Source organism: Leptodactylus fuscus, chromosome 1 (assembly GCF_031893055.1).
Source record: "Leptodactylus fuscus isolate aLepFus1 chromosome 1, aLepFus1.hap2, whole genome shotgun sequence".
NCBI classification, from domain to species: Eukaryota; Metazoa; Chordata; class Amphibia; order Anura; family Leptodactylidae; genus Leptodactylus; species Leptodactylus fuscus.
The window spans coordinates 148,634,283-148,660,464 of NC_134265.1; the positions used below are offsets into that span (position 1 = coordinate 148,634,283).

At 41.7% G+C, this 26,182-nt stretch overlaps 1 protein-coding gene across 1 annotated transcript; it reads right to left on the minus strand.

Annotated features, from left to right (window-relative positions):
* Positions 1 to 1,975: 1,975 nt before the first annotated feature.
* On the minus strand, positions 1,976 to 2,920 carry FOXB2 (forkhead box B2). The gene has a single exon (XM_075263482.1). The coding sequence runs from the start codon at positions 2,918 to 2,920 to the stop codon at positions 1,976 to 1,978; it is 945 nt and encodes a 314-aa protein (XP_075119583.1).
* Positions 2,921 to 26,182: the final 23,262 nt, after the last annotated feature.

Genomic DNA, 26,182 nt, shown 5'->3' on the forward strand with positions numbered 1-26,182 from the left:
TCTAGGACAGCTATAAATAATCTACCAATATAGAAATAATGGATAGACAGTATAGCTAGCAAGGCAGGAGGACGAGTTGTATCAAGTCTGTTACTTCAGAGAAAAATACAGGTGCTTAGTAGATCTATCTATCTATCTATCTATCTATCTATCTATCTATCTATCTATCTTCTATCTATCTATCTATCTATCTATCTATCTATCTGCATAGATTTATATATACATATAGATAGAGAGAGAGAGAGAAAAGCTATTTTATTTATATATTAATAAAGTAATATATTTAATCTAGCCTATATTTCTTGTGCCCGGTATAAGGTACAATAAACATCATTCCCTGTGCCAACTTCTCAGAACAAAACTCATCCATCCATACTGGGTTTCAGCTGCTGGCATTCTATGTGCAACACATCATTGCTTACTGTAATGAGCAGATCAGTACATTGAAAGCCAGCAACACTGTTTATTACACTGGATTATATCTAGTGACCTGAACTACTGGTGGATTATATTCGGATAAAACTAAGATAAAACAAGATAAGACGCAAAGTTACAAATAGCCTCAAACTCTGCAATATACCAAACAACTCCACGTATGAGCTGGTAAATGTGTTTGTGTCTGCATTAACTTTCCTAATCTATCAAGCAATCTGCTGTGTATAAAAATAGATCTATCTATCTATCTATCTATCTATCTATCTATCTATCTAGTATCTATCTATCTATCTATCTATCTATCTATCTATCTAGTATCTATCTATCTATCTATCTATCTATCTCCTATCTATCTATCTATCTATCTATCTATCTATCTATCTATCTATCTATCTATCTATTTATCTATCTATCTATCATCTATCTATCTACTTACTATCTATCTTCTATCTACCAGTCTTTAATGTATCGTATCGTTTTCTTCTTCCTTCCTTCCTTCCTTCCTTCCTTCCTTCCTTCCTTCCTTCCTTCCTTCCTTCCTTCCTTCCTTCCTTCCTTCCTTCCTTTCCTTCTTTCTTTCCCATTTATATTTAGCCCTATTTTCTTGTGCCCACAATTATCTAATTGTTTCTGGTATATTATTCCCATCTGATTGCCATCTATAGATGATGTTTAGCTCAGTAGATTGTAGTTACATATCTAATACGTACTATAAAATGACTCAACAGGTTGTAGTAAAACGTCTGGTCCAGGCGATATGATAGCGATATAGAAATAAAACGCTCTGAAGTGAATCTTTGAAGTTGCATTTAATAACCCATCAGCACAGACAGGGAGGATGTGTCATTCAGACAAATATACAATGCATCAATAAGATAAGTGACATGACATACTGTAGTACTGTATCTACATTACTGCACCTATACATCTACATTGTACAATAAAGTGCTTACTCCCCATGAGCCATACAACCTGTACTTATTCCTGCAAGAATCTAATTTGTCAGCAACCATCATTTTTTGAAATGAAGCAAGTCTGATCCATTATGTAAAGAATATATTAAATTATTATATATCACATACAAGCCATTGAAGTGCCGTGTCTAGGATGTACTGTATGGTAACCTCTCTACATTATTTAATGCAAAATGAAATAAAGGACATAAATAAGATACTTCTGTAGTCCTGTGTAGTGTTTCGGCACGCACATATATGTAAGAATATATATATATATATATATATATATATATATATATATATATATATATATATATATATATATATATATATATATATAGGATAAGTCTATGCCTAGGAGTGCACCAGTACAGAGTGCAGCATACCAGTCTTGCTGTCTGTGTGATTGACAGGTGACTGCTCCAGCATTGAGCTTGCTACAGCCACCTGTGTAGCTGCTGGGGAGCACATATATGTGTATTGTGTGTGTGTGTGTGTGTGTGTGTGTATATATACATATATATATATATATATATATATATATATATATATATATATATATATATATAATGATAAGTCTATGCCTAGGAGTGCACCAGTACAGAGTGCAGCATACCATTCTTGCTGTCTGAGTGATTGACAGGTGACTGCTCCAGCAGTGAGCTTGCTACAGCCGCCTGTGCAGCTGCTGGGGAGCACATACTGGAAGGATTTACAGTCAGGCTTGGGATAGCAGATACCGGTGGGAGTGACGCCGTTGGTTTAATAGGCACGGGCACCGCTGGGATAGTCTGAGTAGGGGCATGGCATATTGTTTTCATGGGTACTCCGAAATGTCCATACTCTTGAGACACTGCCATGCTTGTCATAGAGTCCATCATACCGACATGTGGCCACATGGAGCTGACCATGTTACTCAGCTGACTGGGCACAGGATATCCCAAGTGATGCATCATAGAAGCTAAAGGTAGACCACTAGTCATAACACCCTTATAATCTCTGCCAATAATGTTCTCGATTGCAAATGGGTGCTTAAATCCGGTGGACTGGTTGTAAGGCTGGAAATGGGGGAGTCTTCCAATTCCAGTGACTGCCGGGCTATCAGAAGTTGGAAGCCCCAGCTTGGTTTGGTTGTGTTGGTGATGGAAATAGTGAATCATTTGGTGATTTTTAGAAGCTAAATGTTCTGCCCTGTGCACCTTAAACCTCTTTCTCCTCCTTAGGAAGCTTCCATTTTCAAACATGTCTCCACAATCGGGGTGCAAAGCCCAGAAGCTCCCCTTTCCTGGCTGGTCGGGTCTTCTTGGGATCTTGATAAAGCAGTCATTGAAGGACAGGTTGTGTCTCAGAGAATTCTGCCACCTCTGGGTGTTTTCTCTGTAGTACGGGAACCTGTCCATGATGAACTTATAGATATCACTAAGAGGTAGCATCTTCTCGTTGGAGCTCTGGATGGCCATGGCAGTCAAGGAAATATAAGAATACGGTGGCTTCTGGTCACTGTAGGAGTTCTTCCCTGGTCGAGGCATATTTGTGTCTTCAGAAGTTACGGATATTCTTGTTGGTTAACTTGATACAATGTTTCACATCACAGGCAATGTGATAAACGTAAGATATCATTCAGGTGAAGTTGTCTTCTCAATCCTCTCAGCGATAGTAAAGATACTGAAGTTGACTCTGTCGGCAGGCTAGGAGGGTCTAACTTCACACTTCAGATACAATGTGATTTCCAGAAATAAATCAAAGTTCATGAAGTAGAAGCTGCTAAATGCCTGTCCTCAGCAAGCTCCAGCAGTCTCCAGCCATCCAGGGTGTCATCCTCCTCAATGTGCTGGATACAGAGGAAGGTGCTGAGGCTCTGCCTGGGGAAGCAGATGAGCAGGAGATGAAGGAGCTCTGGTTTTGTACTCATCACAGAGATGCTGAGACCCCCGCTGCTGCCTCTTCATTATCACATGACAGTCTCTCAGGGACTCCACACAAGACAAAGTCTCATCTGCTTTCCTGAGACCTAAGGAGAGCCAATGTACTGTAAGATCGCGGTGTGAGGTCGTCCTGGAGAGGGCTTGGTGGGGAAGGTATGCAGCACTTTGATCCTTTTCATTGACAGCTTTCCATGCATTAAGACCTCAAGGATTTCTCTGCTGCAAGAGTTAAGTGGAGATGATCTAGGACTGCTGAGGGGATTCTCACACTCTCCCTTACACTCTACTTCTATACAATCCCATGTATTGGGGTCTTACATTCTGTGATTTCTGTGCAGTTACTGAACTCTTTAAGCAGCACCAAACTACTCAAACAATGAAATGTACTTGGTCAGTCAATAGAGGAGGACAAGTGCTCAACCAAAGGAATCTCCTTCACTTTATTCTTAGCTCAGGAATTAGAATCTGATTCTTGAGGTGCTTGGATTGGTTTTACTGCCACAGTCTGAGATGTTATTTAGGAAAGCAGTTCTTCATTATGCAGGCTGCATGATTTGTTCTGGGTCTGCATGCACTTTACTAATCCTCTGTGTATAGGATTGAAGATCAGTAACTTCCCACTATAGAACCATAAGCTTAGCACACTTCTGATATCTTTATATATGAACACAGGTTAAGGCACCAGTGCACCTTATATTCTTAAACAAGGTAAGTTTGTTCCAGAAGCTGCACAATGTTAGAATCCATATATTTATCCTGGGATATCAGTACTAGAATAATTTATAAAACTATATAGTCCCATGTTCTCCCTTTGCTAGAATCTAAAAATTGCAGCAGAAATGTAAGATAAGATAATCCTTTAATAGGTTAATTTGAAGGATGGCTTATGTGGTTTTAATTGTATGTAAATACAGTAATATGGCCATTAATAATTTAGGAATTCTGATATTCTGGAACTAGTTACGATGATTCCATAAGAGTCAGTCATAAGAAATGACAATGTGATAGTAGCATTTCTGTATTAACAAGCTGTGTTCAATTGCGTGAATATTTGATATAAATTTATGTGACCATCACATAATCCTAAAAGGTGATAATTTGGAACCCATTAGATTTTGGCTACATGATTACTTTATCCATGCTATGTCTCCTTCACCAATGTAAGTGAATAGAGTCGCATTGTGACCCCAAGGGTGCTGTGACTGCAACTTCTAGCAGTGCATGATTTTTTGCAACTAGTTTCAGTCACAGCATTCTCATAGTAGCAATGCAACTCCATTCACTTACAGTGTTGGCCAAAAGTATTGGCACCCCTGCAATTCTGTCAGATAATACTCATTTTCTTCCAGAAAATGATTGCTAGCACAAATTCTTTGGTATTATCTTCATTTAATTTGTCTTCAATGGAAAACCACAAAACGAATTGCCAAAAAGCCAAATTGGATATAATTCCAAACCAAACATAAAAAAGAGGGTAGACAAAAGTATTGGCACTGTTTGAAAAATTATGTGATGCTTCTCTAATTTGTGTAATTAACAGCACCTGTTACTTACCTGAGGCACCTAACAGGTGGTGGCAATAACTAAATAACACTTGCAGCCAGTTGAAATAGATTAAAGTTGACTCAACCTCTGTCCTGTGTCCTTGTGTGTACCACACTGAGCATGGAGAAAAGAAAGAAGACCAAAGAACTGTCTGAGGAGTTGAGAAGCAAAATTGTGAGGAAGCATGAGCAATCTCAAGGCTACAAGTCCATCTCCAAAGACCTGAATGTTCCTGTGTCTACCGTGCGCAGTGTCATCAAGAAGTTTAAAGCCCATGGCACTGTGGCTAACCTCCCTAGATGTGGACGGAAAACAAAAATTGACGAGAGATTTCAACGCAAGATTGTGCGGATGGTGGATAAAGAACCTTGACTAACATCCAAACAAGTTCAAGCTGCCCTGCAGTCCGAGAGTACGAAAGTGTCAACCTGTACTATCCGTCAGCGTCTGAATGAAAAGGGACTGTATGGTAGGATACCCAGGAAGACCCCACTTCTTACCCAGAGACATAATAAAGCCAAGCTGGAGTTTGCCAACTGCTTGACTGTGTGCATGGCATTATGAAGTCTGAAGACTACCAAAAAATGTTGCAGAATAATGTAGGGCCCAGTGTGAGACAGCTGGGTCTCCCTCAGAGGTCATAGGTCTTCCAGCAGGACAATGACCCAAAACACACTTCAGGTCAGCACTAGAAAATGGTTTGAGAGAAAGCACTGGAGACTTCTAAAGTGGCTAGCAATGAGTCCAGACCTGAATCCCATAGAACACCTGTGGAGAGATCTGAAAATGGCAGTTTGGAGAAGGCACCCTTCACATCTCAGGGACCTGGAGCAGTTTGCCAAAGAAGAATGGTCTAAAATTCCAGCAGAGCATTGTAAGAAACTCATTGATGGTTACCGGAAGCGGTTGTTCGCAGTTATTTTGTCTAAAGGTTGTGCTACCAAGTATTAGGCTGAGGGTGCCAATACTTTTGTCCATCCCATTTTTGGAGTTTTGTGTAAAATGATCAATGATTTGACTTTTTTTTCATTCTCTTTTGTGTTTTTTCATTGCAAGCAAAATAAATCAAGATATTAATACCAAAGAGTTTGTGCTTGCAATCATTTTCTGGAAGAACAAGAGTATTATCTGACAGAATTGCAGGGGTGCCAATACTTTTGGCCAACACTGTACATTGGTAAAGGAGTTTCAGGGTGACATGGTTATTTTTGGTTGTTCAATGGGAGTTGTGGCCAAAGTTGCCATGTAGTGCTAGCCATAGGTCTTATTAATGACCTATTCCATATATGTTGTGTGCTAATATTAACATTTATTTATTGTGTCACAAAAAGTTACAGTTTGCCATCCTTTTTGTATCAGGTCTTCACAGTTTTCATGATCTCTGCTTGCTGTCATTCTCTGTGGCCCTATTCTATCTTTTCAGAGAATTCCCCCTTAGCTTGAATGATTTATTAAAGGGGCTCTATCATCGGAAAAAGTCATTTTTTAACTAGCACATATTTGCATAGCCTTTAGAAAGGCTATTCCACACATACCTTTTGTATGCTAATTGCTTCAGTAGTTTTTCAATGAGCCTGCTTTTATACATATGCTAATTAGCCTCCACCGTGTACCCGGAAGTCTCAGGGAGCACCCTCTGCTATTGTCTGCTATGTGTGTGAGAGCAGGGAGATGAGTCTTCGTAGCAGCAACCTGTGCCTTATACACACAAAGAATAGCAGACGGTGCTCACAGACACTTCTGGGTGCACGCAAGAGGCTAATTAGCATATGAATAAAAACGGTCTCATTCAAAAACTACTGAGGCGATTTACATACAAAAGGTAGATGTGGAATAACCTTTCTAAAGGCTATGCAAGTATATGTTTAGTTAAAAATGACTTTTCCCAATGATAGATTTCCCAATCCCTTTAAAACTCATGCGTGTTTCCTAATGTGAGTTAAAATAGAAATCTATACTTGTTCCTACCCAGCATAGATTCAGCCTCTTCATAAATCTCTGGATCCCTGCTGCATTTGGACTATTTATTAAGACTGGCATACAATACACCAGTCTTAATATATTTGCCCCATTGTGTGCTCATCGCACGAGCAGGTTAGAAGAAAATTCCACTTGGATTGATCACACGGTAGATTTATACATACGTTCTTAAACACAGTATGGAGCTTTATCTTTAAGGAGTATCTTCACCTTTGATGAATGAATATGAAAGAAAAATAAAAAGTTTAAATTCCACCATCACACTTAAAGCGACCCTCTGATTTACTTTAAAAATGTAGCAATAAATCGATAATGCTTCCAATTTCCAGATCCCTGTAAAATGTCCATTAGCTTTTCAGACTACTAAAGCACTGTGCACATTTGTTAATCTCAGGCCTCTATTTTGCTCTTTGATGGATCAGTCGAGGACATGGGGTAGTGTCTCAGACTGCCAAAGCACAGTGAGGCTGATATATTTGGGACAGATGGGAACTGTTGCAAAATTTACCTACAAAGTGCATTTGTTTCTGGCACAAATTATAGCAGATCTAACTGGCTGTACTGCAATACTGCAAATGCGAATGTGGTGAAAAATGGCCAAAAGTCAAAATTACATCATAGTTATTTTTGTCATCCTCGAATGCTGGAAAAGTGGCATACAAAGAATGAAATATTGGGCCTCAATGTTCCTCTGGCTCTTGGATGGACCAGCTAAGAGCAAGGAATGGTGTCTCAGAGTACTGAAGCACAGTGTACATAGGGGAGTCTGGGAAGCCTTATGGCCATTAAAAAAATGAGAAGATAACTTAAAATTGAAGAAAGATTAGAAAGGAAGACGCCATTTAGTTTAGCTATGAATTATGCATTTATTGTAAAGCTGTTATTGTCAACCAGAGGGTCGCTTTAATATGAATACTGTTATATAAAGCAGCCACCAGGTTACATGCCACCAATTATGGCTGACATATTATATTACTAGAAGGAAGGACATAATAAGGACGGATGGTGATAACCATCAGTTATTGGTATACGTGTAAATAATATTCAGCATACTACACAATATAAAGCAATATTAATCAACTAAAGGTAGTTTAGAAATAGTTTCCTTACATGTTATGGTTAATCCAGTGAATCAAAAACTACAAGGCTTAAAGGGGTATTCCCACCTCACATACTCATCAGTCTTTACTGCTGTAAAATCTTCTTTCTTCCTGGTTTCTTGCATCATTTGGTGGGCGGGGTTTCACATGCAACCTGCCATTTAGCTCCGCCCCCAAATTCGGGTCTAGCTCCGCCCACCCATATTGGGCTATGAAGTACAGGCAGCAGCAACTCCATTCTGTGTTACATACAGAGACTGCCTGTCTCTGCCATAATGAACACAATTGAATTAGCTAACCTGATAACTGGGAGAACAGAAGAAATGAAAGCAGCTCCTCTCCTCTATCTGCTAACAGGAAGCTAGGTCATGTGGTGCAGACACAGGAATAGCTAGAAACACAGGCTCGCTCCCGTGCATTTAGCCCCTCCTCCCTCCCCCATGAGAGCAGCAGATACATCACTTGACTCCTGAGCAGCTAAGTCAGGGCTGTGGCCACAAAGAATTGAATAAAGTAAGATAGTGGACAAACAAAGCAGTTTTGCTGAAGCAATGTATTTAGGAAAAGTCTTACATCCACATTAACAAGCAGTATAGATAGGATCCTTGTGATGGGACAACCCCTTTAAAGGGAAAAAGTACAATGTCTATGCATTCTGCATTCCTTTAGGTGAGACTACAAGACCTACGTCCTGCTGCATGGGAAAGACAAATGCCACATATAGAAGGTCTTTACAGAGGAAAGAAACCTAAGGTAGTCAGTAGAATAGATATCTCTCCCTGATGTGTGTTTCATGAAGTTTAGTTTAGTATATGTGTGTGTGTGTGTGTGTGTGTATATATATATATATATATATATATATATATATATATATATATATATATATATATTACATATTCTGGTGGTTAGAGGCTTATATAGATGTACCTGCTGCCGTGCAAATAGTATCATAGACTCTACTAATCTGTCTATCTACAGCACTTTATACTAGTTGACTGCATTATTCATGTCTGTTCTATGAACTTTAAATGGATTTAAGTATTTGTAGGTTTTACCAAACAGATGTTACTCTGTGAATGTCATATGTTTCTTATAACAGTGCAAACATCGACTTTTAAAGAGATACTAAGAAAACGCAAGCCATCAGGATGACGCTATATCCAACTTTATCTGAAGGTATTACAGTATGGCAGATTTTTATTCAGGCTGGACTTTTAAACTGGATGTATGGATAAAGGATTCAGCCAGGCATTGGAGTATGGGAAAGTAAGTGGTGTTAAGGTTGTGCTTTTTTAATGTCATTTTTAACAATACAATGATTTCTTTTTAGTAATAGAATGGGACCAGCTTGATCACAATGTGGCTTGACTTGTGAACCTAAATTCTACTAATAGCAATCTAATACATAGTAACCATTGAAAAATCTCATTATCCTGGAATGCTTCTCATAGATTATTTCTACTGTACCGATAATTCTGACTTCAGAGATGTAGACTTCATAGATTCAGACACAGAGATACATTACATTTCAGCCTGTTTAGTCAGATGACTTCTATTATAGTATCTGCTGCATTTGCTTTAGCTCATTAGCTTTCATGAACACTAGGGCAGATGTACGATTGTGGCTGCAACCTGACCCTGATGCACAATATGTATAATCTGGAACATTTTGGCACATATTAGTATTTTGTGTTAGAGATCAAATCTTTCAGATGTGTGCAACAAGTGGGATTGGCTTAAAAGTGCCAAATTGTGCCAAATTATTAGATGGTATAAAATAATGGTTGGTGTAAATCTAAACAAGACTGACTAAAGATACACCAGATATATCGTCCAGCCTCAGACACTGTGATAATCTGGTGGATTTCAGACTGTCTAAACTTAAAACCATAATGATATTGGGCCTCATTGATTATTTTACGATTATTGCTATTTGACTAGCACGCTATTGGTCATTTCTGGGTAGTGGGAACATAGTATAGGCTATTCTGGGTAAATATTATATATATAATTGTTTGCATAGTTTCATGTCAGATTACAAGGTGACACAGTGGCTCAGTGGTTAGCACTGCATCCTTGCAGCACTAGAGTCCTTGGTTCAAATCCTGCCAGAGATAACATCTGCAAGGAGTTTGTATGTTCTCCCCGTGTTTGCGTGGGTTTCGTCCCATACTCCAAAGACATACTGATAGGGAAAAATGTACATTGTGAGCTCTATATGGGGCTCACAAACTACCGTACATAAAAAAAGTTTAATGTCTTTATATACCTGATGCATACTTATTGTTATGTTTTATTAGATGCAGTCCTCTTGGAGTTTCATTTTTAGCGAGTAATATTTGGAAGAGTAAGGAAAAAAATTCTTTTAAAGGTAAAGTTATTTTGTATATTATTTTGTAAACTACAAAGAAAATCAAATAGATGTGGATATGGAATTGACAACGCTTACAATGGCTTTGCTTTTTCTAATTCTTGCATGTGGGAATACCTAGGTGAACTGATAAAAGCACGAGCTGAAAATGTAAACCAAATGAGGAAAAAAAGTGTAACGCATAAAATTAATGCACCTCAGAACTACATGAGTTTCCCTGTCGTCCTCAACAGCGGCACAATGTGGGGTATTTCTGCCCCTGTGTGCTGGTAGGACAGGCGGATATTTAATTAGCCAATCAAATGCGTGGCAGGCCCTATAAGAGGGCACAAGAACCTCCCCTCTGCGTGTTTTTTTCTGTCCTGTGTGGACAGAGGACAGGTGGGAGGACTTGTGTCCTCTTAGAGAAGCTCAGCAGGATCACTCACCTCCTGAGCGGTTGTTTTCTTCTTGTCACCTTCTGTGCCCTGCGGGGAGAAGGTGCTTGTTAGCCATGTGTGGCTACCCCCCTCTATCCCCCCTGCCCCCCCTCTCCTCCGCTTCCCCTGCTCCTTGTGACTTACCTGACATTTTGGTGAGAGTCCGGGGACTCTGCATGCCGCCTCTGGTGGCCGCGCGGACTGCCGGCGGGTGGAACCACACTGTTGTGTATCCTGTTCCCCGCCGGCCGCTGTAAGCGCGCACTTCCGGTTTCGCCGGAAGTATCATAGCGCCATGGCAACGGCCTGGCGCTGGCGGCCGCTCACTCAGGGAAGATTCAGGCCTTATTAAAGGCCGGAAAAGACGGGGAGATGTGGGGGTAAGTGCCCGTGTTAAGGGCCTCTTGGTGGGGGGGAATGTATATCTTTGCAGACCCCTGATTACAGGGTTAGTTGTCTGGGCAGGTTGCCTCACCTGCTTTGATTGTGGCTCCGCCCACTTCCAGCCGGCCAGAATTAAGAGGCTGGCTGGCCTGGTGTCAGAGACCTTCCTGCAGTATCTGCTGAAGGCGTGCGATTGTGGTGTTCATTGATCTTGAACTCTTTTCCAGTTTGCAAACTTTATTGGGATCCGTCACCTCGCTGTCCGGTCTACAGGACCTGGTAAGATTTACCCTTTTTTTAAAAGCTGGTATGATGTCATGGTGACAGTGTTGCATGGTCTATTATCTCTCTCTGTAGGATATGTCATCCTCTACTACCCCTCCTGGGGATGGTAGGAGGAAAACCTCTTCCAAGAGGAAACATCTTTCCTGCTTCGATTGCGACACACCGCTCCCTGATGGTAGGTAGCGGCTTGAAAGGTTGTGCCCTGCGGGGTACTACTGGTCCTATAACTTGCCTATTTTCAGGCTATGAGTGGGCCCGTTGTCGCGGGTGCAGAGGTCCTCCACCTGTGGAGCCCTCTCCCAGAGATATGATGGCATGGGTCAAGGAGATGGTGAGTTTGGGCATCGCTTGGGTAAATAGTTTTTCCCTTGCTTGTACTCTCCTTTTTGTTTTGCAGGATGATTCCCTCAAAGGGATCCATTGCACCTTGTCTCAGCTCACCAGGAGACCATGCTCTGAGCTCCGTTCCTCGTCTCTCCCCCCCCCCTTGTAACACCTGCGGGTGGCAGAGGATGATTCCTCCGAGGACGACTCAGTTATTCCAGCAGAACTGCGTTCCATTATGAACAAACGGGCAGGCTGCTGAAGTCCATCCGGTCTACAGTGGGCCGAGATGTTGACAGGGAAGCCTCCACGTCTGCCTCTGGGGGACATATTGCCTTCCATGCGGACGCCACGCTGACCGACCTTATGGCGCAGCAGTGGAAACAGCCAGAGAAAGGACATTCGCTTTCCAGGATCTTCAAGAGTTTGTTTCCTGTTAACACTACCCAGTGGGATTCCTGGGGGCCTCCCCCGAAGGTGGATTTGGCCGTAGCAAAGCTGTCCCGCAGAACCCTGGTGCCCTTGGAAGATGGTTCAAATCTTCAGGACCCTCTGGATCGTAGGGCGGACTCCGTTCTGAAGAAGGTCTACTCAGCTTCCTCCGCGCAAGCCTCTGTGGCCATAGCCTCCTCTATGGTTGGTGACTTTTTGCGCAACCGCTTAGCCGCCTTGGAGCGGGATATAGACTTGGGCGTAGACAGAGATGAGATTCTGGCCTCTATGAAAAGAGTTCATAGGGCTGCAGATTATTTGGCGGAATCCTCCTGCCATCAATTAAAAATCTCCGCCAAATCTATGGCGTTGTCTACTGCGGCCCGTAGACCCCTTTGGCTAAAGCCTTGGCGGGCAGATTTTGCGTCTAAAGCAGCACTCTGTGCTCTCCCCTTTGAGCCGGGAAGGGTGTCTGGCCAAAGCTTAGACGCCATTATGGAGGGATTAGCTGAAGGTAGGGGAAGGTCCCTACCTCAAGCATCCAGGGGCAGACGTGCTCCCTCTAGAGGCAGAGGTTCTTCCTCTAATTATAGACGCCCTTCCCAACAACGGCGTTTTAGATATCGCCCTAGGGGAGCTGGTCGTGGCGCTTCCAAGGAGGACACCAAGAGGAAGCCTGAGTTTTGACGTGGGGCAGCTCCCTGTGGCCCCCCTTCCTGTGGGAGGACGTCTTTCCTCCTTTTCCAGAGCATGGTTCACCCATATCCAAGACCCATGGGTGTTGAAGATCATACAACACGGGTATCACATCGACTTTCATCTTCCACCTCCAGATCGGTTCGTTTCCACCCAAACTCTTCCACCTTCTCAGCAGGCCAGTCTAGAAGCCTTGGTTGCCAAATATGTTACCAAGGGCGCCCTGGAGAAGGTACCAGCCTCAGACCTCGGTCTGGGAGTCTACTCCCCCGTCTTTCTGGTCCCCAAGTTCACCGGGGGCTGGAGGATGATAATAGATCTGAGGTACCTCAATCGGTTTATCAGGAAGAGGTCATTTCGAATGGAAACCGTGGATTCCGTGGCTGTGTTTCTTCAGCCAGGAGAGGTGATGGTTACCCTCGATTTGAAGGACGCCTATCTACATGTCCCCATTGCTCATTTCCACAGGAAGTTCCTCAGGATTGCCGTCGCTATGGCCGGCCACAGGGAGCACTATCAATTCACAGCTCTGCCATTCGGCATCACATCTGCCCCACTGGTATTCACCAAGGTGATTTCTCCGGTCGCCGCGGCCCTCAGACTTCAGGGTCTTTTCATCGCCCCTTATCTAGACGACTGGCTACTGAAAGCTCAGTCTCCTGCTGCCCTCCTCCAGCAGCTCAACCTTGCCATCAACTTCCTACAGGAGTTAGGATTATCAATTGGGAGAAGTCCGAAATCGTTCCATCCACCTGAAGAAAATTCCTCGGATTTATAGTGCATTCAGAAGCGATGCAGATCTTCCTCTCCAGTCCAAGGAAGGAAAGAATCCAAGCCAGTGCACGATTCCTATTGCGCACTCGGCAGGTAACCATCCGGACCGCCATGAGAGTCCTGGGCCTGATGTCATCCTCGGCCAGGGCGGTGCCTTGGGCTTTATGGCATTTGCGTCCCCTGCAGATGGAAGTGTTGAGAACCTGGAACAGGTCTCCACGGGGATTGCACAAGAAGATCTGCCTTTCTCCCGCTACCCGTCTTTCCCTCAGATGGTGGATACACCTGAAAGACGGAAGGTCCACGGTCCCGACAGTGTGGACCCTGTTGACAACAGATGCATCCCAGTGGGGATGGGGAGCCCATTGTCAAGACAAAACTGTACAAGGACGATGAAGATGTCCGGAGCTGGGGTCATCCAATCTCAAGGAACTCAGAGCAGTGTACCTGGCCCTAGTACACTTTGCTCCAGAATTGAAAGGCAAGTCTGTCAAAAACCGGTCAGACAATATGACGGTGGTAGTCTATATAAACAAACAAGGGGGCACCAGGTCACCAACCTTGCTGAGAGAGACGAATCTCATATTTGCCTAGGCGGAGAAGAATCTGGTCCAGTTATCCGCTGTTCACATAAAGGGCTCCCTGAACATAGTAGCGGATCAGCTGAGTCAGGGTATTACCGTATCAGGAGAATGGTCTCTCAATCCAGACGTATTTCAACAGATCGTCCAGAGATGGGGTCTCCCGGAGGTCGATCTTATGGCTACCCGACTCAACGCCAAGGTGGGGACCTTCTGCTCTCTGTACCAGGAGGACAATCCCTTGGCGGTGGATGCCCTGTCCATCCCATGGAGGTTCAGGCTGTTTTACATATTCCCTCCAATTCCAATCATACCGAAGGTATTGATAAAAATAAGACAGGACCAAGCCTCGGGAATAGCCATAATCCTGTTCTGGCCAAAAAGGGCTTGGTTTGCTCAGCTCATACAAATGAGTCAGGGCATATATTGGAGGCTTCCCCCACTCCCAGACCTGGTAACCCAAGGAGAGCTGAGATGCCAGGATCTGAGGAGACTCAACCTGACAGCCTGGAGGTTGACCAGTCCCTATTGAGAAATAGAGGACTGTCACAAGCCGTCTTGAAGACCCTATCCAGCGCCAGAGCAGATTCGACTAACAGGAACTACCGTCGAATAGGTAACATCTTTAATGCCTGGTGTCTGCAGCATCAAGTGGACTCCACCGATCCCCCTACGGAGGCGATCCTGGACTTCCTTCAAGACGGACTAGACAGAGGTCTTGCTGCGGCCACACTCAAGGTACACGTAGCGGCCCTGTCCGCCTATCTGGGGAGGCGTTTGTCTCAGGATCCTTTAGTGAGCACCTTTATTAAAGGGGCAACTAGGCTGAGACTGGTGGTAAACACCCCTGTCCACCAATGGGACCTTATTCCGGTCCTGAACGCCCTATGTGGCCAGCCATTTGAACCTCTGGAAGAGGTCTCCCTCAAGTCGCTAACCGGCAAAATGGCGCTGCTATTGGCAGTCACACCTGCCAAACGCGTTAGTGAACTACAAGCTTTGTCCGCTGAGGAGCCATATACCACCTTTTTCTCTGACCATGTACAGCTTAGGTTCCTCCCTGGGTTTCGTCCCAAGGTGCCATCTGCTGTAAACAGGAACCAACTGATTTCCCTTCCAGTATTTTTTCCGTTCCCTTCTTCTGCTGAAGAAGAAAGATGGCACAAGCTGGATGTGGTTAGATGCCTGCAGATCTACTTGCAGCGCACTCGCCCCTTTAGGTGGACTGAAAACCTGTTGGTCAGCTACACGGGGAAAAACAAGGGCGCCAAAGCCGCCAAAGCTACAATATCCCGGTGGGTTACCGAGACTATTAGAGTCGCCTATACCGCCCAAGGGCTGTCGGCTCCATCTTTCCTTCATGCCCATTCAACCAGGGCAGTGTCCACTTCACGGGCAGAAAGAAGTGCTTTGTCTGTGGACCAAATATATGCAGCTGCCTCTTGGGCATCTGAATCCACCTTCATTCGGCATTACCGCCTGAAGGACCAAGTGGCAGATTCCACTGCCTTTGCCCAGACCAGTTTAAGTTCGGTCATGGGTTTGTCCCACCCATCTTGGGGACTTGCTTGCTATATCCCCACATTGTGCCGCTGTTGAGGACGACAGGGAACGAGTGATTATGAAGATAATCTTGTTTCCCTTAGTCCTAACAGCGGCACAAGATTTCCCACCCTGGGAATCATATCTTATGTATAAAACTGTATATAAATGTAATGGAGGTACTTTTGTATTTACACGCAGAGGGGAGGTTCTTGTGCCCTCTTATAGGGCCTGCCACGCATTTGATTGGCTAATTAAATATCCGCCTGTCCTACCAGCACACAGGGGCAGAAATACCCCACATTGTGCCGCTGTTAGGACTAAGGGAAACAAGATTATCTTCATAATCACTCGTTGTTGGGCATCCTATTCTACTGCCTTTGACAGGGAAAAGCCATTTATGTACCCTAATGTGATAAAGTAATTTGTACACCCCCTGCAATTCTGCCATAAAATATATTAACAATGATAGTGATTGGGTCAATGGTAGTGAAAATGGTTAATCCTTTAAGGATGTCGTCTAATTTGGGTCTTATGGCTCGATTCATATTTACTAATCCAGCATGTGTCACTATATGCAGGAATAACTTTCTAATGCAACTTATTCATATAATACTGAGATTGCTTTCCTGTGACAAAATGTATGGTACTTTTTTCAATGCAGATTGTGAGCCCCATATAGGGCTCACAATGTACTTTTTTTTTTTTCCTATCAGTATGTCTTTGTAGAATGGGAGGAAATCCACACAAACATAGGGAGAACATAAAAACTCCTTGCAGATGTAGTTCCTGGCGGGATTCGAACCCAGGAATCCAACGCTGCAATGCTAACCACTGAGCCACTGTGTTACCCCGAAAACGTACGGTACTTTGTAGTACTGTACGTCAATGGTAAACTTTGATTGCTTTGTTTTGTGTTTATTTAGTAAAAATGTGAAATTTATAGAAAATGTCAATTTTAAACCACATCAGTAGACACATATGTTGGACTTAAAGGGGTTTTTCCATAAACTGGATTTTAATTTGTAGAAAATTAAAAGTGAAACATTTTTACAGATATAAATATATGATTTATGATTTCCTTATTGTTATTATTTCATAAATGTCGTGTCTCTGCCTGATAATCTGTAAACAATCAGTAAACCATGGCTGGGTTTCTGACATTTGTATATTTGGTCATATCCATTGGCAACAGAGCAAGGCAAAAAATTATCACCAGTGAGAAGTTTAGAGAAAATCTGTAAAACTCTGCATCATTTTTAATTATTTATACTTTAACTTTCATTGTCTAGCAATTTAAATATAGTTATTCATGGAAAGCCCCTATAACCCCCTTAAGGACCGAGCCTAAAAGTACCTTAAGTACCCGGCCTAATGTTTCAAAACTAACAAGTGTCACTTTATATGGTAATAACTTTAAAAGCTATAACTTACTCAAGTGATTTTGAGAATGATTTTTTCATGACACATTATACTTCATGTTAGTGGTAAACATTGATCAAAATTTTTGCATTTAGTTATAAATAAAATCGGAAATTTTGATCGAAATTTGGTAACATTTTCAAAATTCTCTGCTTTTTAGACAGTATCATCCATACAATCCAATCCAATACATTAATAAATATTATCTACCATATCTCTGTTTTACATTGGTATCATCTTTTAATTGTTCATAATTTATTCAGGATATTATAAAGCTTACAAGTATGACAGCAAATTAGCAGATTTACAAAAAAATTTGCCATACTTATTGTTTAGGGACCACTTCAGTTCTGAAGAGGATTATAAAGGCCTATATATTACAAACCCCCCTAAATGACCCCATTTTCAAAACTGCACCCCTCAAATAATTCAAAACAGAATTTAGGAAGTTTGTTAACCCCTTAGCTCCTTCCCGCCAAAGGAATTTTACGATTTTTAGCTGTACTGGGACTGGGAAGCTGGAAAAAAATTCAGAATGTTGTGGATTTGAAGAAAAAGTGTATTTGTGCGACTTTCTATAGGCTTTTACAACACTCACTCTGCAGCCAAAATGACATTTCACCTGTTTTGGTATGGTTGAGGGAATACCAAATTTAGGCTAAGGCCCCAATCACAGTGCTAAAGCGCTGCGGAAAGAACCACTGCGTGAACGCATTGCGGTTCTTTCTGCAGCGCTTTTAAGAGAAAGTTTACAGAGTTTTCCTCTACGGACTTTCTCTTAATATTATACCTACGGGAATGCCGCCGGCGTTTCCGTAGATATAATTGACATGCTGCAATTTGCAAAGCCACAACGGCTTTGCAAATCACAGCGTGCCTGCGCTGTGATTTCTTCCGCAAAGTGGGCATGGTATTCGCATGAATCCCATCCACTTTGCCTGCACTGTACAATGCTTCGATTTTTCCTGCATCGTCTCCGCTGCGGGCAAATCGCAGCATTTACGTCCCGTGGGGCCCCAACCTCATATGGTTTTATTTACATTTAACAAAATTCTTAACAAAAATCCAAAACTGTGCAATTTTTTTTTTCTAAAAGTCACCATATTCTGACACCTGTAACTTTTTTTTATACTTCCGTGTACTGAGATGCATAGGGCGTTTTTTTGGGGGGACCAGGTGTACTTTTTAGTTATACCATTTTGGGGAATTGCTATTGATTTGATCATATTTTATTGAAATTGTTATAAAAGGCAAAACAGTGAAAAAACAAAGGTTTGGCACTTTTTATTTTTTTTCCGCTACACCGTTTTCCGTACATGGAAAAATATATTTAGATCAGGCGTTTTCGAACACGGAGATACCTAATGTGTATGTGTTTTACTGCATTTAAATACTTTTATATACCGTATATACTCGAGTATAAGCCAAATTTTTCAGCACAGTTTTTGTGCTGAAAAAGCCCCCCTCGGCTTATACTCGAGTCAAGCAAAAAAAAAAAAAAATTTTTTTTTTTTTTTTTTATCTTCCATAAAATAGTGAAAAAAAAGCTTTAAAAAATAATAAAAAAAGTAAAGTAAATAAAAGTTCTAAATCCCTCCTCTCCCTAGAATACATATAAAAGTAGAAAATTACTGTGAAACACATACACATTAGGTATCCCTGTGTCTGAAAGTGCCCGGTCTATTGAATATAGGGTATCTGCAGTGCTCCTGTTCCATCGGGAAGGGGTTAATAGGAGCACTGCAGATCCCCTATATTCAGCCAGACTGAATTCCAAGTGGGGGAAGAAAAAAAACAGTCCTCAAGCTCAGGGAAGGGGCAGACAGACAACCAAAACGCCCCCTCCCCTTTCCCAGCACCCGGAATCTACTGCACCCAAAAACTGCGACCATTTTAATTTTTGAAATTTTCCAGTAGCTGCTGCATTTCTCCCCCTCGGCTTATACTCGAGTCAATAAGTTTTCCCAGTTTTTTGTGGTAAAATTCGGGGCCTCGGCTTATATTCGGGACAGCTTATACTCGAGTATATACGGTATGTTCTAGGGAAAGGGATTGATTTGTTGTAGGGAAAGTGATTTGAATTTTTAATATTTTTTATTTTTTAGAATATTTTATACTTTTTATTTATTTTTTATTTTTTTGCTTTTATTAGACCCTCTAGGGGTCTTGAATCCTAGGGGGCCTGATCATTTATTCAATGCTTTACACTGCTAATGCATTGCAATCCATGCAACCTAAATCTGCACTCAAAAAGCACATAGCACTCCCTCACATTTGCACCCTGTTGCGTGCCCAAATTGCAGTTTATGCCCACATGTATGACACTGTTCTAAGACCTACTTAACATGTACTTAATATGTGGATATAAACTGCTGTTTGGACACACAGCCGGGCACAGAAGGGAAGGAGTGCTATTTTGGGATTTGGAGCACAGTTTGGTTTTTTTTACATCATGCCACTTTTGCAAAGCCACTGAATTTCCAGTAAAGATGAATCCATATACATGTAACCTCATTATGGAAACTATACCTCCAAGGGCTTTATCAAGCAGTATAGCAAGTATTTTTAACCCTTGAGTGTTGCATTAATTTAATTTCAAGAAATGAATGCGCAGCTGGGATACACCATTTCATTGCTTGATATGTTGTGCCCAGCTTTTGTCAGCAGAGACACACGCTCCAAAAACTGTTAAGTAGGTATACCAGGCACAACAGCTTTTCCAGCATTCCAAGCACAACATATTGTACACTGAAATGACGTTTTCCTAGAAAAATGTACACTTTTCAACATCAACTGTACATTCATGTCTGGATAATAAAATAATGCAACAATTGGGCTTAAAAATGTTCACTGTACCCCTGGATAAGTTCCTTCAGGGGTGTAGTTTCCAAAATGGAAAAGTTGCAAAAGTGGCATGGTGTCCAAAAACAGTCTAAATATGTCTTCTAAAAACAAAATATTACTCCTTTCTCTTCTGTGTCTGGTTGAGTGCCCAAACAGCAGTTTATACACACATATGACATTAAGTTCATTATCTTGGGTACAACAATGTCATACGTGTGCCTAAACTACAGTTTGGGCACCCAGCATGGTGCAGATGTGAAGGAACACTATGTGACTTTTGATACGCAGATTTATATGTTTGGTATGTGGGCGCCAAGTCATGTTTTCAGAGCATCTAGGGTTCCAATTAAGTGAAATCCTCTAAGGAAGGACCCCATTTTGAAAACTGCTCACACTCCTTGAAGAATTTATTTATGGATGTAGTGAACATTAGTTTTCCAGAATTGAATGCACAGCAAATGGTGAAAATTATGTAAGTAATGTATGTAATATGTAAGCCGTGCGGAGTACGTTGGGAACACCAAATTACCTACTATTTTTTCAGTAGCTCTTAACACCAAAATTATTTGCTGTGTAGCGTGCAGAATAAGTAGCATGTTACCTTTATTCTGTGAGTCAGTACAATTATGGTGATACATAATATATAGGTTTTTTTTATGCGTTACTAATTATACTGAACAACATTCCATTTAGGGACAAAAATCAATTGTTTTTTCATTGCCATATTATTTTTTGGTTGACAGAGTTGGTTGAGGGCTTATTTTTTACAGGACAAGCTTTTCTTTTTAATATCACTATATATTGTGCATATGACTTTTTGATCACTTTTAAAGTATATTTTGTGAGATAAGAGGCTAAAATCATTATTTATGCCCCCCCCCCCCCAATTTTATGTTTTTTATGGTGTTCACTATGTAGATTAAATAATGTTTCCATTTTATTGTATCGGTTGTTACAGATGCGTCAATACCAAATATTTATTTTTTTAACCACATGAGGACCGCCATACGTAAATTTACGGCCTCATGTGCTGGTAACTAAAGACCGGACTATTGCCGAAATACGTCCGGCCTTTAGGTACCTTTCTGGTGGGGGGAGGGGTGCGGGGGGGACAGGGGTTAGGTGTTACGTCCGACTGGACGTGTTAACCCTTTCGATCGCGCCGTCAAACATCACGGCGCGATCGAAAGGGATCCGCCAACAATTGAAAGTGATCGGCACCCCCCGCGGCGAGATCGAGGGGTGCCGATGTCAGTAACAGGTAGTCTGGGGTCTGGCCAGTGACCCCAGACTACCGGAGCCCCCACATACCTGGTGATCCTGCCAGGCGATGGAGGAAGTGAGCGATGCAGCTCACTTCCTCTGTAGCTTACAGGACACGAGCAGGCTCATGTCCTGCTCGTGTCCTGTCTGCTACTATACAGAATCAGTTGGTGCTTTCATCAAAGCATCAACTGATTCAAGTGTCCTAAAGGGACACATGAAAAAGTAAAAAAAAAAGTTAAAAAAATAAAAATAAAGTGTATGAAAAAAGTAATAAAGTTCTAAAGTCCAAAAATCCCTTTTTTCTATACAAAATGAATTATATAAAAAAAAGCACTAAAAATTAAAAAAAAGCAATGCATATTTGGTATTGCCGCGTCCGTAACAACCTGTACAATAAAACTGAAATAATATTTAATGTACACGGTGAACGTCGGGGAAAAAAAAACGGAAAAAACTCACCGAAAGTAATGATTTTTTGCCATCTCATCCTACAAAATATGCTATAAAAAGTGATCAAAAAGTCATATTCACCCCACAACAACGCCAATAAAAAGCGCACATTTTCCCACAAAAAATAAGCCTTCAACCAACACTGTCAACTGAAAAATAAAAATGTTACGTCTCTCAGAAGATGGCGATGCAAAAACATTGATTTATGTCCCCATATGTGTTTTTGTTCTGCAGACTTAGTATCGCATAAAAAAATTGCATAAATGAGGTATCGCCGTAACCATACCGACCCGCAGAATAAAGGACACATGTTACTTATACTGTACGCTGCATGGCGAAAAATTTAAAATGTAAAACTCAATGCAGGATTGATTTTTTTTCTTAATCCAGCAAGAAAGAGTTAATAAAATGTATTCAATAAGTTGTAGGCACCCAAAAATGGTGTCATTACAAAATGCATCTCATCCCGCAAACAACAAGCCCTTATATGGCCACATCACCAGAAAAATAAAGAAAATATAGCATCTAGCAATGTGAAGGCAAAACCCCCCAAAAATCGCCAAATTATTAGAACACAACTGGCTGCGGCAGGTAGGGAATATATAAGCTGTGCGAGCGAATATCAGGGGACACCCCAAATTTACAGCTTATGAGCGAAAAAACACCAGAAGTGACCCCCAGAGTGACTCCCCCAATCATAGGAGCTACTGGGACATAGTAGGGAATTTGGTGTTCCCAATGTCCTCCGCACAGCTTACATATTCCCTCTTCGCCATCCGCTGTGCAGTGACGTCCGGGATACTAATACTCACTACACCCCCTGAGAAATTCTTTGAGGGGTGCAGTTTTCAAAATGGGGTCACTCCTTTGGGGAATCCGCTTTTCTGGTACCTTACAAGCTCTACAAACATGACATGGCGTTCAAATACCAAACTTCCAAATCTGTGCTCCAAAAGCCGCATAGCGCTCCTTCGCTTCTGCGCCCTGCTGTGCGCCCAAACTGCAGTTTATGCCACATGTATGACACATGTATGACACTGGTGTACCCGGGATAATGGACGTAATGTCATATGTGAGTATTAACTGATATTAGGGCACAGCCGGACACAGAAGGGAAGAAGGGTTATTGGGTTTTTGGAGCACAGACGGTTTGGTTTTTGGATGCCATGGCGCTTTTGCAGAGCTGAAACGCCAGTAAAGTGGAATCCCCTGATATGAGACCTTATTTTGGAAACTACACCCCTGAAGGATTTATCCAGGGGTACAGAGAGCATTTTTAACCCCCAAGTGTTGCTATAACTTATTATCCATAAATGAATACGAAGCTGATTGTGAAAGGTGAAAATGACAATTTTTCCAGGAATCCGTCATTTCTGTGCGTAACATGTTGTGCCCATCTTGTATCAGAGATGAACGCTCTAAAAGCTGTTGTGCCCGGGATACCCACTTAACAGTTTTTGGAGTGTCTCTGCTGACATAAGTTGGGCACAACATATCGGGTACTGAAATGGCGAATCTCTGGAAAAATTTCATTTTTAACTTCTCATTTTCAGCTGTGATTTCATTTCTGGAAACTAAATAAATGCAACACTCAAGGGTTAAAAATGCTCGCTACACCACTTGATAAATCCCATGAGTGGGGTAGTGTCCAAAATAGGGTGACATGTCTGCGGATTCCACTTTATTGGCAATTCAGGGGCTTTGCAAAAGTGGCATGACTTCCAAAAACCAAACTGTGCTCCAAAAACCAAAATAGCGCTCCTTCCCTTCTGTGCCCGGCTGTGCCCAAACAGCCATTTACAGTCCTATGAAAAAGTTTGGGCACCCCTATTAATCTTAATCATTTTTAGTTCTAAAAATTTTGGTGTTTGCAGCAGCCATTTCAGTTTGATATATCTAATAACTGATGGACACAGTAATATTTCAGGATTGAAATGAGGTTTATTGTACTAACAGAAAATGTGCAATATGCATTAAACCAAAATTTGACCAGTGCAAAAGTATGGGTACCCTTATCATTTTATTGATTTGAATTCCCCTAACTACTTTTTACTGACTTACTGAAGCACAAAATTGGTTTTGTAAGCTCACTGAGCTTTGAACTTCATAGCCAGATCTATCCAATCATGAGAAAAGATATTTAAGGTGGCCAATTGAAAGTTGTTCTCCTATTTGAATCTCCTCTGAAGAGTGGCATCATGGGCTACTCAAAACAACTCTCAAATGATCTGAAAACAAAGATTGTTCAACATAGTTGTTCAAGTGAAGGATACAAAAAGTTGTCTCAGAGATTTAATCTGTCAGTTTCCACTGTGAGGAACATAGTAAGGAAATGGAAGACCACAGGGACAGTTCTTGTTAAGCCCAGAAGTGGCAGGCCAAGAAAATATCAGAAAGGCAGAGAAGAAGAATGGTGAGAAGAGTCAAGGACAATCCACAGACCACCTCCAAAGAGCTGCAGCATCATCTTGCTGCAGATGGTGTCACTGTGCATCAGTCAACAATAGAGCGCACTTTGCACAATCAGAAGCTGTATGGGAGACTGATGAGAAAGAAGCCGTTTCTGCAAGCACGCCACAAACAGAGTCACCTGAGGTATGCAAATGCACATTTTGACAAGCCAGCTTCATTTTGGAAGAAGGTCCTGTGGACTGATGAAACAAAGATTGAGTTTTTTGGTCATACAAAAAGGTGTTATGCATGGCATACAAAAAAAAACAGCATTCCAAGAAAAACACTTGCTATCCACTGTAAAATTTGGTGGAGGTTCCATCATGCTTTGGGGCTTTATGGCCAAAGCCGGCACCGGGAATCTTGTTAAAGTTGAGGGTCGCATGGATTCCACTCAGTATCAGCAGATTCTTGAGAATAATGTTCAAGAATCAGTGACGAAGTTGAAGTTACGCCGGGGATGGATATTTCAGCAAGACAATGATCCAAAACACCGCTCCAAATCGACTCAGGCATTCATGCAGAGGAACAATTACAATGTTCTGGAATGGCCATCCCAGTCCCCAGACCTGAATATCATTGAACATCTGTGGGATGATTTGAAGCGGGCTGTCCATGCTCGGCGACCATCTAACTTAACTGAACTTGAATTGTTTTGTAAAGAGGAATGATCCAAAATACCTTCATCCAGGATCCAGGAACTCATTAAAAGCTACAGGAAGCGACTAGAGGCAAAAGGAGGATCTACTAAATATTAATGTCACTTTTCTGTTGAGGTGCCCATACTTTTGCACCAGTCAAATTTTGGTTTGATGCATATTGCACATTTTCTGTTAGTACAATAAACCTCATTTCAATCCTGAAATATTACTGTGTCCATCAGTTATTAGATATATCAAACTGAAATGGCTGCTGCAAACACCAAAATATTTAGAACTAAAAATGATGAAGAGTAATAGGGGTGCCCAAACTTTTTCATAGGACTGTAAACCCACATATGGCATTAAGTACGTTATCCGGGGTACACCAGTGTCATACATGTGGGCATACACTGCTATTTGGGTACCCAGCAGGACGCAGATGTGAAGGAGCGATATGTGCTTTTGGAGTGCAGATTTAGATTCTTTGTTTTTGGACACCACGTCACATTTGCAGAGGCCCTAAAATTGTCCCTACAAAATGGGGTCACTTCTTGGTGAATTCCAGTTTACGGTCACCTGTGTAGTTTCTAAAATGGGGTCACAATGGGGGGTTTCCATTGTATCGATACTTTAGGGGCTCAGCTAATGCGACATGACACCTGAGAACTATTCCAGCCACATCTGCTTTCTAAAAGCCAAATAGCGCTCTTTCCATTCTGAGCCCCACCATGTACCCATACAGCAGATTATGGCCACATATGGGGTATTGCCGTGTTAAGAAGAAATTGTGTAACAAACTGTAGGGGGCTTTTAATTCTTCAGCTACTTGCAAAATTAAAAATATGGTGCTAAATGGACGATTAATTGGAAAAAAAAGTAATTTTTCATTTTTACGTCCCATTGTTAATAAAATCTGTGAATCAGCTGTGAGGCCAAAATGCTCACCAAACCCCTAGATAAATTCTATGAGGGGTGTAGTTTCCAAAATGGGGTCACTTTTAGGGGCTCTGCAAATGTGACATGGCACCTGAAAAATATTCCAGCAAAATCTGCCCTTCAAAAGCCGAACAGCGCTCTTTCCATTCTGAGCCCCGCCATGTTCCCATACAGTAGATTATGGCCACATATGGGGCATTTCTGTGTTCAGGAGAAATTGTATAACAAACTTTAGGGAGCTTTTTCTCCTTTATCCTCTTGTGAAAATGAAAAATTTGGGGCTAAATTGACAGTTTGTTGGAAAAAAAGTAAATTTTCATTTTCATGTCCCAATGTTAATAAAATCTGTGAAACAGCTGTAGGGTCAAAATGCTCACTCTACCCTTTGATATGTTCTGTGGGGGGTGTAGTTTCCAAAATGGG